Source organism: Littorina saxatilis, linkage group LG17 (genome assembly GCF_037325665.1).
Source record: "Littorina saxatilis isolate snail1 linkage group LG17, US_GU_Lsax_2.0, whole genome shotgun sequence".
NCBI classification, from domain to species: Eukaryota; Metazoa; Mollusca; class Gastropoda; order Littorinimorpha; family Littorinidae; genus Littorina; species Littorina saxatilis.
The window spans coordinates 37,154,710-37,170,198 of record NC_090261.1 but is presented as its reverse complement, the minus strand read 5'-3'; the positions used below and the strand labels follow the sequence as shown (position 1 = coordinate 37,170,198).

The 15,489-nt window shown below is 41.6% G+C and overlaps 1 protein-coding gene across 6 annotated transcripts in view; it reads left to right on the top strand.

The window, feature by feature from the left end:
- LOC138951649 (xanthine dehydrogenase/oxidase-like) overlaps positions 1 to 15,489 on the top strand; it is a 104,463-nt gene that overhangs the window by 27,465 nt on the left and 61,509 nt on the right. For 5 of the 6 annotated variants that reach the window (XM_070323185.1, XM_070323186.1, XM_070323184.1 and 2 more), the window contains exons 2-5: positions 2,558 to 2,685; positions 5,875 to 5,932; positions 6,336 to 6,432; positions 14,440 to 14,548. In XM_070323185.1, the coding sequence (XP_070179286.1) occupies positions 2,644 to 2,685; positions 5,875 to 5,932; positions 6,336 to 6,432; positions 14,440 to 14,548 (306 nt within the window). In that variant the 5' untranslated portion in view covers positions 2,558 to 2,643. Of the gene's footprint in view, positions 1 to 2,557; positions 2,686 to 5,874; positions 5,933 to 6,335; positions 6,433 to 14,439; positions 14,549 to 15,489 lie in introns of those variants that run through there. The other variant, XM_070323188.1, reaches the window with a different exon arrangement.

Sequence of the window (15,489 nt, the reverse complement as noted above, 5' to 3'; positions counted from 1 at the left end):
TTGATCTTTTGTTAGATCTTAATGCTTCAATGGCTGCTTTGGAGTCAGAGAATATAGCTATCTTTTGAGGAGGAGTGTTCTTGAGATTGAGATGAACAAGCGACATGCAGATGGCAAGGAGCTCAGCTGAGAAGATCGAGTTTCTGTTGCACAGTTTAAATTTCCCAGTCATGTCATCGCTGGGGATTACAAAAGCTGCGCCAGCCTTCTTGTCATCCAACACTGACCCGTCTGTGTAAACATGAACATGGCCTTTGTATACAGTATCAATGTGCTCAAGGGCTTGTATCCTGAGTAATAACTGATCATCCTTTGTAGCTGTGCAATATTCTGTGTCAAAATTCATTTCTTTCATTGTCCATGAGGGATCACGAGATATGGGGTTTTGGGCCACATCATTTGGGTCGACACTGATTTCACTAAAGAGTGAAGCATTGAATTGAGCCAGTGAGGAGAAAGTAGTGCCAAAGTGGGCCTTTTTGTTTTGGACATGATTGTAATGCGGTTGTAGCTCCTCTTTTGTTGAGTTTTGCACTGTGTTGGCTCGAACATTGTAATCTGCGCAGCACTTACGCCGCCACATGTCAAGAGGGAGGAATCCTGCTTGGTGGTATACAATGGCCTGCTTTGAATGCCTTGGGTGTCCGAGGGCAAGCCGAAGGGCAGGACATTCCGAAGGGCAGGACATTCCGCTGACTGTAGCTTATCAAGCCATTTTCGAGCCGACGAGAAGTAGGCCTCCTGTCCATATGATAGTCTTGATCTTATAAGAGCTCTGGTGATGTTTGTTAGAATAACTGGGCACTTTGCCCATGGTTGGGCAGCCAGTATTTTAAGAAGGTTGATGGTCTTATTTGCTTTGCTTAAAAGATACTTTAAGTGAGCAGTCCATAGTCCATTTGAGGTGAAAAGTACGCCCAGATATTTCACCTGCTGACTGGGTGAGACAACAGATTTATCTAGTGAGAACTGTATCTTTTCTCGATCTTCCAGTTTTCGGTTTGTAAAGACAACGAATACAGTTTTCTCGGCAGAGAGAGTGAAGCCATTCTCCCGCATATAGTTCGCAATGTTATCTATAGCTGTTTGCCACTCTTTAGAGAATTTGTGTTCTGTTTTATAGGTTTTGTTTTGATACTCTTTGCATAGAGCAATATCATCCGCATAAAGCGTCAGTTCGGCTCCATGTGTTTTAATTGTCGATATGTCATGCAGCATAATGCTAAAAAGCAGTGGTGCTATTACTGAGCCCTGTGGCACTCCCATGTCAACTTTGCGAGTGGATGATTTGGCACCTTTATAATCCCATCTGAGCAAAATCTATGAAAGAATACTAAAATCCAGACTAGAAAATGAAATGGAAAGAAAAAAGGTAATACCCCTGTGCCAAGCCGGTTTCCGTCGAGGCAGGGGTGTCTCGGATCACATTGTAAAACTGTCCTCCAAAATTAAGAAAGCTCTCTCACGCAAGAAGTCTCTCTTTGCTGTCTTTTTTGACATCAAAAAAGCCTACGATACAGTATGGCACCAACGATTGTTGTTCAAATTGAAGCAATTAGGCATCAGTGGTAATATGTTTCAATACATAAAAAGCTTTCTGCTGAACAGATCCTTTCATACAGACAGACAAAAGCCGCTAGACCACATCACAAACAGAACTCTACAATACACAGGTTTTTGCCCACACACACACACAAACACACACACACACAGAGAAGCCGTATATATATATGCATATCTGTATCTATAAATATATAGAGATAGGTGAGAGTGTATTTTTCGCGTGGCTATAAATTGATTCGACCTTTTCACTTTGACAGTAAGAACAACTTACGGGTGCAAGGGAAGCGTTGTGGACAGCGCAGTGGACAGCGCAGTGACATTCTAAAAATAGTAGTAACTTACAACTGAACGGGAAAGCCACACGAAGGAAGGGAGATAAACGCCAAACACTGGAGAAGATAAGGAAGAGTTACTTATAATGGTGAAATGAACACAAAAACCAAAATCAGTTCAGCGCTGCGCGCTGAGAGCACGTGTTGAAATATCTCATCGATGATATTGTGTCCGGGGTGTAGCTGAATACGGTGTCCAAATTTGAAAAAGATCCACCGAGAACTTTGGCGTTGTGATGTGGTGTAGCGGCTATGGTGTGTCGGTATGGGGGCCCGGGTAGCTGAGGTGGAACCAAAATAGCTGAGGTGGAACCAAAATCGGTTCAGCGCTGCGCGCTGAGAGCACGTGTTGAAATATCTCATCGATGAGGTTGTGTCCGGGGTCTCTCTGAATAAGCCCACCAAATTTGAAGCAGATCCATCGAGAACTTTGGCCGTGCATGGGGAATACACAGATACACAGACACACACACAGACACAAGTCGTATATATATATATAGAAGCGACCGTGAAACTGTAAGTCGTCCGGAAGGGATTGGCACCCTATGACTCGGGCTTAAGCTTTTTTAAGCCCAGAAAGCATAACCTAGATGCATTGAACCCCAATGTTGTTGTTCTGCATAACGGTGCACGCAAACTTAGGGCTGTGATTTTCTTTGCAGCGGTGACTTGGGGGTTGGAACAAGACAGTGTGCAGAAAAGTCAAAGCTTTTGTGGATTTGACTTCTGCAACAACAAGACGTCCACAATGGCTGCGACGAAGTTGGTGTTTTTTGTCAATGGGAGAAAGGTATATGGCTACATTTTTTCTATTGCTTGTCTTGTCTCTGTCTGTCTGTCTGTCTGTCTGTCTATTTGTCTCTCTCTCTCTCTCTCTCTCTCTCTCTCTCTCTCTCTCTCTCTCTCTCTCTCTCTCTCTCTCTCTCTTTCACCCCCTCTCTATGGTGTGCGTTTGTGTGTGAACAATTGTGTGTGTGTATTTGTGTGTTTGTGAGTGTGAGTGTGTGTGTGAGAGAGAGAGAGAGAGAGAGTTTCGTCATGTTAAATATGTACTTGTTACGGGTCAGTTGGTCTAAACAATGCATTTTCTGAGATCTGGGTCTCGATCTCTCTCTTTCTCTCTCTCTCTCCCTCTCTCTGGGCGAGGGCTGGTTGAAAAGAAGCTCGTTTGTATAGCTTATGCCACAACCCTCGTAGAATAACATTTGATTTGATTTGATTTGATTTGATCTCTCTCTCCCTCTCTCTCTCTCTCTCTCTCTCTCTCTCTCTCTCTCTCTCTCTCTCTCTCTTAATGTTTCACTACAAGTTGAGAACATACATTACACGTGATTCGTTCGGTTACAATTTACAGAGGTCGTTACAATAACTGGTTTGGTATAACACAGTCAGTTTGTTTGTATCAGTATGCTGCTTTTTACATTTAGTCAAGTTATGACTAAATGTTTTAACATCGAGGGGGGAATCGAGACGAGGGTCGTGGTGTGTGTGTGTGTGTGTGTGACTGTGTGTAGAGCGATTCAGACTAAACTACTGGACCGATATTTATGAAATTTGACATGAGAGTTCCTGGGTATGAAATCCCCGAACGTTTCTTTCATTTTTTTGATAAATGTCTTTGATGACGTCATATCCAGCTTTTCGTGAAAGTTGAGGCGGCACTGTCACGCCCTCATTTTTCAACCAAATTGATTGAAATTTTGGTCAAGCAATCTTCGACGAAGCCCGGACTTCGGTATTGCATTTCAGCTTGGTGGCTTAAAAATTAATTAATGACTTTGGTCATAAAAAATCTGAAAATTGTAAAAAAAAAAAATTAATAAAAATTTATAAAACGATCCAAATTTACGTTCATCTTATTCTCCATCATTTTCTGATTCCAAAAACATATAAATATGTTATATTTGGATTAAAAACAAGCTCTGAAAATTAAATATATAAAAATTATTATCAAAATTAAATTGTCGAAATCAATTTAAAAACACTTTCATCTTATTCCTTGTCGGTTCCTGATTCCAAAAACATAATAGATATGATATGTTTGGATTGAAAACACGCTCAGAAAGTTAAAACGAAGAGAGGTACAGTAAAACCTGTCAAATAAGGACACCCTTGGGACCAGACAAAAGTGTCCTTATTCTGCAGGTGTCCTTATTAGACAGGTGCAAGTAAACGCGACAAAGTCAAGTTGAGAGAGAGAGAGAGAGTACTGCACATGTACATGTACATTTATAAGAAAAACAGAAGCTGTTTAGATTAAATAACTCAACTCAACTCAAATTTATTAATCCATATGGAAATTATGTTGTAACAATACTCATTTCCAATCAAAAGAATAAGAATGCATACTAAAAAATAGAGAAACATTTAATATTGACTGTTGTAAAACAAGTCTAAAAACTTGTGATAATGCATGTTTCAGCTACTAGGTACTGCCCTGCCTTTGATCTGGCCGCACACACAGATTTCCACTCTGTTAAACTCGGTCACTGACCGGTCACTGACCCCGATGCAGGAAGTGTTTCCTCTCTCAGATAATTATATGACAGGGGAACCACCTCTCATGGCAAAAACTGGGTCATTGACCCCTGGGAAGAAGGTCGTGTCTTTTAACAAGGCCACCCAGCTATCACAATGCCTTTGATCTGGCCGCACACATATTTTCACTCAGTTAAAGTCGGTCACTGACCCCGATGCAGGAAGTGTTTCCTCTCTCAGATATGACAGGGGAACCGGTATATGACTTATTATGGACCCAAAATACGTGTCCGCGTCCGTAATGCCGAGGTGGCCGTAACGTACAGGTGTTTTACAGTGTAAAGCAGTCCGTGCCGAGACTGACTGTCCGTATTCTACGAGTGTCCGCTAAGTCCAGTGACCGTATTTGACAGTTTTCACTGTACAGTAAAGCGTGCTATGCAGCGCAGCGCAACCGCTACCACGTTAAACAGGCTCGTCACTTTCACTGCCTTTTGCACTAGCGGCGGACTATCCTTGGCACAAAGGGTCAAAAATCCAAAAAATAAGCCCTTAAAAAAATAAGGCCTTTTTTTTGAAAATATGCCCATATTTTTGAAAATAAGCCCTTATTTCTAAAATAAGGCCTTATTTTCCATTATTAAGGCCTTAAATCTTTAAGCCCTTACAAAAATATGGGCATAAAAAAATAAGCCCTTATTTGAAAATAAGGCCTTACGAGAAATAAGGCCTTATTTCTGTAAGGCCTTAATAAAAATAAGGGCATAAAAAAATAAGGGCATAAAAAATATGGGCATAAAAAAATAAGGGCATAACAAAGTAAGGCCTTATTTATTTTTTTACCAATCATGAAGCTGAATAGAATTCGGCTGCGCCGCTCATGCGCAGAGATCTCATAAGAAACATGGCGAATGGGGGGTTCAGAGATCGTGATGAATTTTGTAGAAGAATTTGTGCTGAAATTGCAATTTGCGAGAGAATTGGGGTTTTGGCGAGTTTGTGCGCGCTTTCGAATGCGTGAAGCCATGCTGTATCCGCTCGATGTTATGACAGATGTTTTGAACGAGAGGCGAGTTTGTGCGCGCTTTCGAATGTCCGGATGCGCAGTAGCGATGCGCAGAAAAATATGGGCATATTTTTTTTAAGGGCATATTTTTTTTAAGGGCTTATTTTTTTTAGGTCATAACAGAAATAAGGCCTTATTTCAGTAAGGCCTTAACAGAAATAAGGCCTTATTTCATTATGCCCTTATTTCCTTATGGCTGTAAATATTTAAGGCCTTATTTCTAAAATAAGGCCTTATTTATAGAAATAAGGGCTTATTTTCAAAAATATGGGCATATTTTTGAAGGGCTTATTTTTTGGATTTTTCACCCTTTGTGCCAAGGATAGCGGACTACGGTCATTGTGAAAAAATGCAGTGCGTTCAGTTTCATTCTGTGAGTTCCACAGCTTGACTAAATGTAGTAATTTCGCCTTACGCGACTTGTTTTGTCCTCAGAGTGAAGTGCCCTGTCCTGACCCGGAGATGACTCTCCTGCAGTACATACGGCGAAACTGTATCCTTGTGTGTGTGTGTGTGTGTGTGTGTGTGTGTTTGTGCGTGTGTGTGTGTGTGTGTGCATGCGTGCGCGAGCATGCATGTTTGTGTGTGTGCGCGCGTTCGTGAGAGAGAGTGAGAGGGTGTGTGAGAGAGACATAGTCAGTGAGAGAAAGATAGTCAGACAGGTAGACACACTGACAGACAGACAGACAGACACAGACAGACAGACAGACATATACACAGAAAGTTACACAGACAGGTACACAGGCAGAAAGACAGACACACAAACATACAAAGAGAGGATTTCGTCAGTTCACATGTGTTCAATAGTTTATTTTGTGTGTCAGTATGTTGGTGTATTTGTAAACCGAATGACTCCTTTAAAAATCTTGAGAGATTTGAACCTTAACCCTCACCAGTAAAGCTGACAGGAACCAAGCTAGGGTGTGCAGAGGGAGGATGCGGGGCATGCACGGTCATGCTGTCACGCTACGACCCAAGTGAAGATCGCATACAGTATCCTTCACTCATGCACTTTTCAGTATTTAAACCTTCACTCGGCCATGCAGTTTTCGGTATCATATTTTTTTTATTTAAAATTTGTGTTTTTGTTTGTTCTGTCCCAACACCTGTTCCTTGTTTCGTTGTGCTCTTACGCCGCCCCGTCACAGTATCCAATGCTCCATCCACATCTGAATTTCGTTCCGCTGCCACTGAGACTGTTACCGATTTTACAGACGCTCCAGGGAGGGATGTCAGGTCGCTGCGGTGGGCTACCCTCTGAAGATGACACTACACTGCTGCCGAGTCACTTCGACTGTGTTCTGTAGTTGACGGGCGCAGTGGCGAGGTGGTAAGACGTCGGCCTCCTAATCGGGAGGTCGTGAGTTCAAATCCCGGTCGCTGCCGCCTGGTGGGTTAAGAGTGGAGATTTTTCCAATCTCCCAGGTCAACTTATGTGCAGACCTGCTAGTGACTTAACCCCCTTCGTGTGTACACGCAAGCACAAGACCACGTGTGTACGGAAAAGATCCTGTAATCCATGTCAGAGTTCGGAGGGTTATAGAAACACGAAAATACCCAGCATGCCTCCCCCTATATCGGCGTATGCTGCCAGAATGGCGGGGTGAAAACGGTCATACACGTAAAAATCCACTCGTGCTAAAAACATGAGTGAACGGGGGAGTCTAAGCCCATGAACGAAGAAGAAGAATGTGTTCTGTCGTGGTTCTGTCCCGAGCCAACGAACGCAGACCACTCCCTACTATGCCCCCTACTAACGACATTGACTGTTAAATCTTTATTCGGTCATGCACTTTTCAGTATTTAAACCGTTATTTGGTCCTGCAGTTTTCCGTATCTAAATCTTTTTTTCTGTCCTGCAGTTTTTCCGTATTAAATAGCATGTTACGAACATTCATTCGATCATGCATTTTTCCGTATTTAAATCTTTATTTGGTCATGCAGTTTTCAGTATTTAAACCTTCATTCGGTCATGCCGTTTTCAGTATTTAAACCTTTATTCGGTCATGAAGTTTTCAGTATTTAAACCTTAATTCGGTCATGAAGTTTTCAGCATTGAAACCTTAATTCAGTCATGCCGTTTTCAGTAGGGGAAGGACTCCTAATATGGACCGCTTTTTGTTTCATGCTGATAACTAGCTTGTTTTCTTGCGAAGAAGTTTCATTTTGTGTTTGGTAGTCCTGCTCTCTTAGGTTAACCGTTAGGCCTAATTAGAGTAAAATAGCTTTGATAGACATTCAGAAAAAATAAATACAGAAAAAATCACAAATGGTCCATATTAGGAGGCTGGGCGCCTAATAAGTAATATGGACCAGTGGAGAGGCCTTCACGAATCGCTGTAAAAAAAACCACTATACTTCAAAATAACATGATACAACTTAGTGTGCAGGTCATACTAATTAAAATATGCTTAAGATGTATCTGTTTTGAGTTGATGAGAGCATTATTTAAAGCACACCAGGAAACTAAAGAAGCTTATCAAAAACAGAGTGAAAATAAGTGAAATTATCAACTTCCACGAAAAGAAGACTATTTGTTATATTTTTTTGAAATCTCGAGGGCTAGTTATAGGTTGTTTTCAGCAAGCTTCTTAATGAATTAATTAAAATAGCCTTTAGCTTTTATTTTCTTCGATTTGTTGAAGGTGGTCCATATTAGGGGACTCACAAATACTTTGATATTTTGCTATTATGTTTTGTTTGCAGTAGAAACTCGGGGTCAACACTGCTAAAATGTAACAAATACGGTCTTAGCTGTCATATATAGCAAGTTTTGTGTGATAAAATCTTTGGCTGTGGACAGAAACGAGTCCGTTTTAGGCGGCCAATTTAGAGTGAATGCTGCCAAAAGTGAAAAAAATAGAAAAGCCTAACGGTTTTGAGGTTTGTGTTTCTGCAACTGTTTTGACATGTGCAAGTTATCCAGAGAGGATGAATACAGCGAATGAAATTGTTTTGAGCGCTCTAGCGCCGTTAGTTTGTCAGAACTGGAGGTGGTCCATATTAGGAGCCGGTCTATATTAGGAGCCCTTCCCCTATTTAAACCTTTGTTTGGTAACATAGTTTTCCGTATCTGTATATATGTTAAACAATGCCAAGAAAGAAGCAATGTTGCATTTTGAGCCATTTTGCCAAAACGCCGCGCTAATGGAATTTCAACGAGTAAGCGCATTTTTGATGACCTAATCAGTTACTGGGCTTATAATGTCGTTTTTACCTACATAGATAGAGACACCAGAGTACCTTCTGAGGGCACGACACCTGAGCTAACACTGACTGAGATTACGTGGAAACTTAAAGTGGTACAGTCAGAAAAGCATCAACGGCTAAAACAAAACACACACAACAACGACATCAACACCTTAGAGACCCGTTCCGTCTCATGATAACAGTTAAGCTCAGCGTCTCAGATCTTGTCAGGCTTTCACATGGGATGAGACCATCCCTCCACTTGGTCGTATACCAACAATTAACAGCCTGGGTGCTCTCAGTGCGCAGCGGGATATTTGTGATGAATTCATTGATTAATTCTTCAATGTGTTTTAACTCACTACAGCAAAGAAACGTCACTCTGGCGTGACGTGTTAGTTCTGAAGATTCATCGAGGGTACTTAGCGAGCGCAATTTTTGTTTCTATAATGACGTTTGTCTCGGTGACTTTGGCATCTTAAGCAGTGGAAAAACAGTTATTCCCCCCTCTGCTTCTTTACCTCTGTAAACTTGTAGAGCTAGTTATTTTTCGATAATGACCCAGCAACCAAACAAATAACGAGCCAGCAACAGCCTGAATCCTCGATAGTGCAATGGGTTGAGACGCTGTTCTGCTTCGGTACTACTTTTGCGACTGAAAAGTTCCGAACGCTCTAATGTACGAAGTATACATCTCTGGAGCAAACAATACAAACATACCGCATTTAAATTAACAACTACAGGCCTGAACACATAAATCTCCATATAAAATCCATGAGTTCGGTTGTTTTCTGAATCTAGATCTGCCGTGCACAAACGTTCATCACAAGCAAATTCCCAAGGCAAGTAACTCATACTTTGTCTAGCAACAAGAGTAGTTCCCCTTCTTTTCACTCAGTTTCTTCGACAACACTGACTGCAATCCGACGGTCAGTTTAACAATATTTCATTTTATAAACAGATCACACGCAACCAAATGCACACATCTAATCAATTTAAACACCATAAAGCGGTTTCATACACTATTTTCCCCAGAAAACTGAACTTCATACAGTAATTAACGTTGGAACACGGGTGCAAATGTTCGTCTGCTAGTCCCATTTGACGAAAGAACATTATCCTAAGCGATACTAAAACATAAACAGAACACACAATATCTGCCTTTTCCGCCACAGCAGAATAACAGCATATCTGTGTACTTGATTTTAGTCCAAAACAGGGAAACTGACAAGAAGTGTTAACAGAATGGAATGATTTGCACGGAACTATACAACCGCGCATTAATCGATCGCCTGCGCAGGTTAATTGTCTGGTTGAGTGATTCGGATTCGATCAAACTTTCGCACAAAAACTCCTGTTTTCTTTGAATAACTGAAGAAAGGAGGAATAAAGAGGTTACACACCTCGTCTCAGTGATTATCAAAAATAATGGTCTCAGTTCGCGGTCATGAAAAAGCTCGCTGAAGCTCGCATTTTTCATGATCCGCTAACTTCGACCATTATTTTTGATAATCACTGAGACTCGGCATGTAACCTCTACGTCCCTGCCAAATAATCAAAACCTACTTGTCCAAAATATTATTATTGATGTTTGGTACGTGACCAAGTGTGGAGACGGTCCGTGTTAAACCCTGGCCTGATCTGGGGCCGAATTGTTTTCACAATGCGGAGCGGGTCTTAGCCGACATCGAAAGTGCTGTATCTTGTATTCTGGAAGCAGTGGTACGTATCTCCACTGATACTTGTTGGGACGCTAAAAACAATAAGCAAGCAAGCAACCAGCCAACTAACCAACCTCCGATGAGAGGACACCTTCAAATAAAGGGCACATTATGTTGTACCTGTGTCTGTCTTTATCACTCTTTCACCCATCGTGACAGGCTGGCCCCAGCGGTAACAAGGAAAGAGAGAATGCTTACTGTCCTACAGGCTAACTATTTCGCCTCTTAAAGGCACAGTAAGCCTCCCGTAAACCATCACAGAGCTCCCCGAGCGTCTACATACAGTACCAGCATACTTCCATTTGAACGCTCACCGAACGGGAACATCCTGGCTGCTTTCTGTCGAGCGTGAGAAATTTTCAAAGAATTTATTTTCGTGGACTTGGTCCTCTACAACAATGGCGCCTCGTTTTGGTGCTGGACGGCTGTTATGAATATTCAACTGAATACCGGAAATCACGCCCGGACAGTAAGCCTCCCGTAAACCATCACAGATACTGTCAGGCTTTTACACCCTTCCATTTGAACGCTCACCAAACGGGAACATCCTAGGTGCCCTACGTAAAGAGCGAGCAATTTTTAAAGAATTAATTTTGCAGATTGTCTCGAACACTTTTTGGACCCATCCTGAACTCAGGTCAAAAATGAGTTACTTCCCTTCGGGTCTCATTCTATCAATGTAAACTGGCGATAGCCGTGGATCGATGATTATCAGAATGTTTTTGGACCGTGGTGCGTTTTTGCGCTAGACCTAACTTTTAAAATCTAAATAATAAATTGACAGCTTGTTACACAAACATTCTTTAACTAGATGAATACCCGCTTCGCCGGGTACGGATTCGCCGGGAAGAAGTCGAGCCGAATACCCGGCTGCGCCGGGGACCCGGCTTTGCCGGGTGTCGCCGGCTTCAGCCGGGTGTAAGCCGGCGCACCGCACGAAGGAAGGGAGATAAACGCGCAAAACACTAGAGAAGGGTAATACCCGGCTTCGCCGGGACAGTGACCTTCTAAAAATAGTATAACGGGAATATGGATTGAGCGTTGTCGACAGTGACCTTCTAAAAATAGAAACGGGAATATGGATTGACGCCACACGAAGGAAGGGAGATAAACGCTGAAAACACTGGAGAAGATAAGGAAGAGTTACTGGGAATGGATCCAGAGAAAAACCAAAATCGGTTCAGCGCTGCGCGCTGAGAGCACGTGTTAAAATATCTCATCGACCAGGTTGTGTCTGGGGTGTACCTGATTATGGCCACCAAATTTGAAAGAGATCCATCGAGAACTTTGGCCGTGCATCGCGGACACACACACACACACACACACACACACACACACACACACACACACACACACACACACACACACACACACACACACACACACACACACACACACACACACACACACACACACACACACACACACACCGTGTCGTATATATATATATATAGATCATAAAAGAATTCTTTTTTCATCAAGACAAGATCAGTACAATTCGAAGTGGTGACAGTTTGAAAAAATAAAAGCCCGGAAGCAGGGTCACGCAAGGGTAGTACCAGACCACGGTTTATGCATATCGCCGTTCCTCTCAACAGTCAAAAGCCATCGCTAGAGTTCTTGTGAACCACAGCTGTTTGTTTCGTGCATAAAAACGTGCTATTGTAGATGAGCTCACATCGAGTCGCATTCAAATTACTAACTGACGACTACATTGTGAAAAGGGGAAACTGGATCACACGGGTTCACGATGGCTCAGGGGTAAGATAAACCACGCAAAAATAAATTCTTTGAAAATTGTTCGCTCTTTAGTCTTTACGGAGGGCACCTAGGATGTTCTCAATCGGTGAGTGTTTAAATGAAAGGGTGTTTGTACTGTGTGTAAAAGCCTGACCGTATCTGTGATGGTTTACGGGAGGCTAACTGTGCCTTTAAGGACATGATATGGGTTATATGATTATTTGAGTTTTTACGCCCTCACGGCTTTTGATGAGATACACAAGTGTATGCGTGTTTATGTGGTATCAGCCATCTGCACTTATGGCAGAATGACCGAGGTCTTGTACAAAACTTGAACAGTGGCATTATACCCCGGTTGAAAGAAAGGCCCAGGGGTGTTCTTTCAACCGAGGTATAACAGGGGCGGACGAGGTGGGGGGGGGGGGGGCACGTGCCCCCCCCCCCCCGGAAAAAAAAAAGAAGAAGAAAAAAAAAGATTTTTCTATGCTGATTCTATGACCATTTCTAAGTTCAAATGGCACCAGATGGCACCATTTTGCTCCTTACAAAGCAACTGATCCGCCCCTGTATAATACCATTGTTCAAGTTTGGCAACAGGAAGAAATAGTTGTTCAAAAATATCACTTATTCCCGTTCAGAACTCTCAAGTTACGGAGTCTCTTCTTTGTCCAAATCACGACATTTGACATTTTTCTCTATACTGAAAAGTAGTGCTTTGGCCAAAGTATGCACTCATTCAACACAGCATGCTCCTTGCATACTGAAGAAGTGGTTTGGCCAAGGAAAGCACTCGAAGAGGTGGACATATCTGTTCAACAACGAAGAGAGGTCGTAGAATAATCTCTCATGAAGCCAGTACGCCTTTGAAACCCATTCATAAATGTATGTGGGACTGCCATTTGTATCCAGAGTACCTTCTTAATTCTTGTGTGTGCGCGCATGACTGTCTTTTCGAGTCGGAAAGCCTTCGAATTTCATATTGTGTGCAGGCATGACTATCCCTTGGAGCCAAATAGTATTTGTAGCTCATATATGTATATGTGACTTACAGTCTTATCAAGTCAGAGAGCCTTGAAATTTATGTCAGTGCCCATGGGATTGTTTTTTATTTTTTATTTAAAAAAAAAAAAAAAAAAATTTTTTTTTGGGGGGGGGCTACAATACCTTTGGAATTCATGTGTGCCCATTCTTTTGCAAACAGAGTGCCTTTGAAATTCATTTCAGTGTCTTTTGGGGCTATCTAGACTGCTTTTTATATTTAGTCAAGTTTTAACTAAATATTTTAACATCGAGGGGGAATCGAAACGAGGGTCGTGGTGTATGTGCGTGTGTGTGTGCGTGTGTGTGTCTGTGTGTGTGTGTAGAGCGATTCAGACTAAACTACTGGACCGATCTTTATGAAATTTGACATGAGAGTACGTTTTTTTCATTTTTTTGATAAATGTCTTTGATGACGTCATATCCGGCTTTTCGTGAAAGTTGAGGCGGCACTGTCACGCCCTCATTTTTCAACCAAATTGGTTGAAATTTTGGTCAAGTAATCTTCGACGAAGCCCGGACTTCAGTATTGCATTTCAGCTTGGTGGCTTAAAAATTAATTAATGACTTTGGTCATTAAAAATCTGAAAATTGTAAAAAAAAATAAAAATTTATAAAACGATCCAAATTTACGTTCATCTTATTCTCCATCATTTGCTGATTCCAAAAACATATAAATATGTTATATTCGGATTAAAAACAAGCTCTGAAAATTAAATATATAAAAATTATTATCAAAATTAAATTGTCCAAATCAATTTAAAAACACTTTCATCTTATTCCTTGTCGGTTCCTGATTCCAAAAACATAACTCATAACTCATAACTCATAACATTTTATTGATCCAACAAAGGAAATTAAATTGGTCATCAGCACATATAGGTCATTAATTAATAATTATAAAAGAAGAAGAGAAGAAAAGTTATAAAACCCATGATAACAAAAAAATATCTAAAGTAATATATGTACAACTACAATACCCTTTTTACTTGCACACTTGACACACCGATAGATATGTTTGGATTAAAAACACGCTCAGAAAGTTAAAACAAAGAGAGGTACAGAAAAGCGTGCTATCCTTCTTAGCGCAACTACTACCCCGCTCTTCTTGTCAATTTCACTGCCTTTGCTATGAGCGGTGGACTGACGATGCTACGAGTATACGGTCTTGCTGAAAAATGGCATTGCGTTCAGTTTCATTCTGTGAGTTCGACAGCTACTTGACGAAATATTGTATTTTCGCCTTACGCGACTTGTTGAATCTATGTGTGTACACGTTCGTGTGACTGTTTTTCTTCCGACACTATGCCAGCCATTACAGCGTCAACGCGTGTCTCGCACCTCTCTGCTCCATGCACGGTTTGGCTGTCACCACTGTGGAAGGCATCGGCAGTCTGTCTACGCGTCTGCATCCCGTTCAGGTAGTATACGTTATTTGTGTTTTTGACCAAAATATGACATTTTAAACAGATCGAGACAGTCAGTGTTCCTCCGAGACCGCGCCATCGGTCAAGGTGAACAATGACTGTCGAGATCTGTGTAAAATGTCATGTTTTGGTCAAAAATGCAAATAACATTTATGAATCGATCGATTTTATTTATCAAATTCCTTTTATTATTTTAAAAATAAGATTGAACGCACACAAACATACACTCTTTTGTAGTTTTGGCTAGCAGCCGTATACACATGAGTTTTTGTTGGACTCTGAAGTCACATGGCACTACTTGAGGAGGAAAATCCAATGTTCAATCGATACATTACTTGACTCGCTCGCGGGTTGAATGAGCGAGTGAGTGGTTGATAAAAGTATCTTTTTATTGTTACATTCGCCATCTTGGTTTCAATTGACGATGTTCAGAAATAACTCTGTCGGGTTTGTATGGGTTTTGAAAGAGTGAATACGTATTAATATACGTGCAGCATTGCACGCACGTACGCACCCCCCCCACCCCCCCCCCCCACACACACAATCACACACAGACTAAGATTGAAATTACCCCAGCATTCCGCTGACTTTGTAATTCGCAAGAGCACGACCCCTTTAAGTGTATCAGCTCACAGCGTACTCTTGCTTTTATGGAGGCTAACTTTTCCACGTGCCATTATAGGCCAGTCACGGAGTAGCGAGGGATGTGTGTGACCGAACCATGTGGACATGGAGCACGTGTGCAAAGTTTACCTAAATAAAAGCAAAAGCATTCACTCTTTTACAACCCATTCAAACCCGGCAGAGTTATTTCCGGAGATCGTCTATTGTCGGCCGATTTAACTGACCGAATATCATCTCTCTGTTGTGTGGATTGGCCTATTTTTTAGTAGCTGACTGTGCTGACCAGTCCCTGTGTTATAAAGATCAAATGA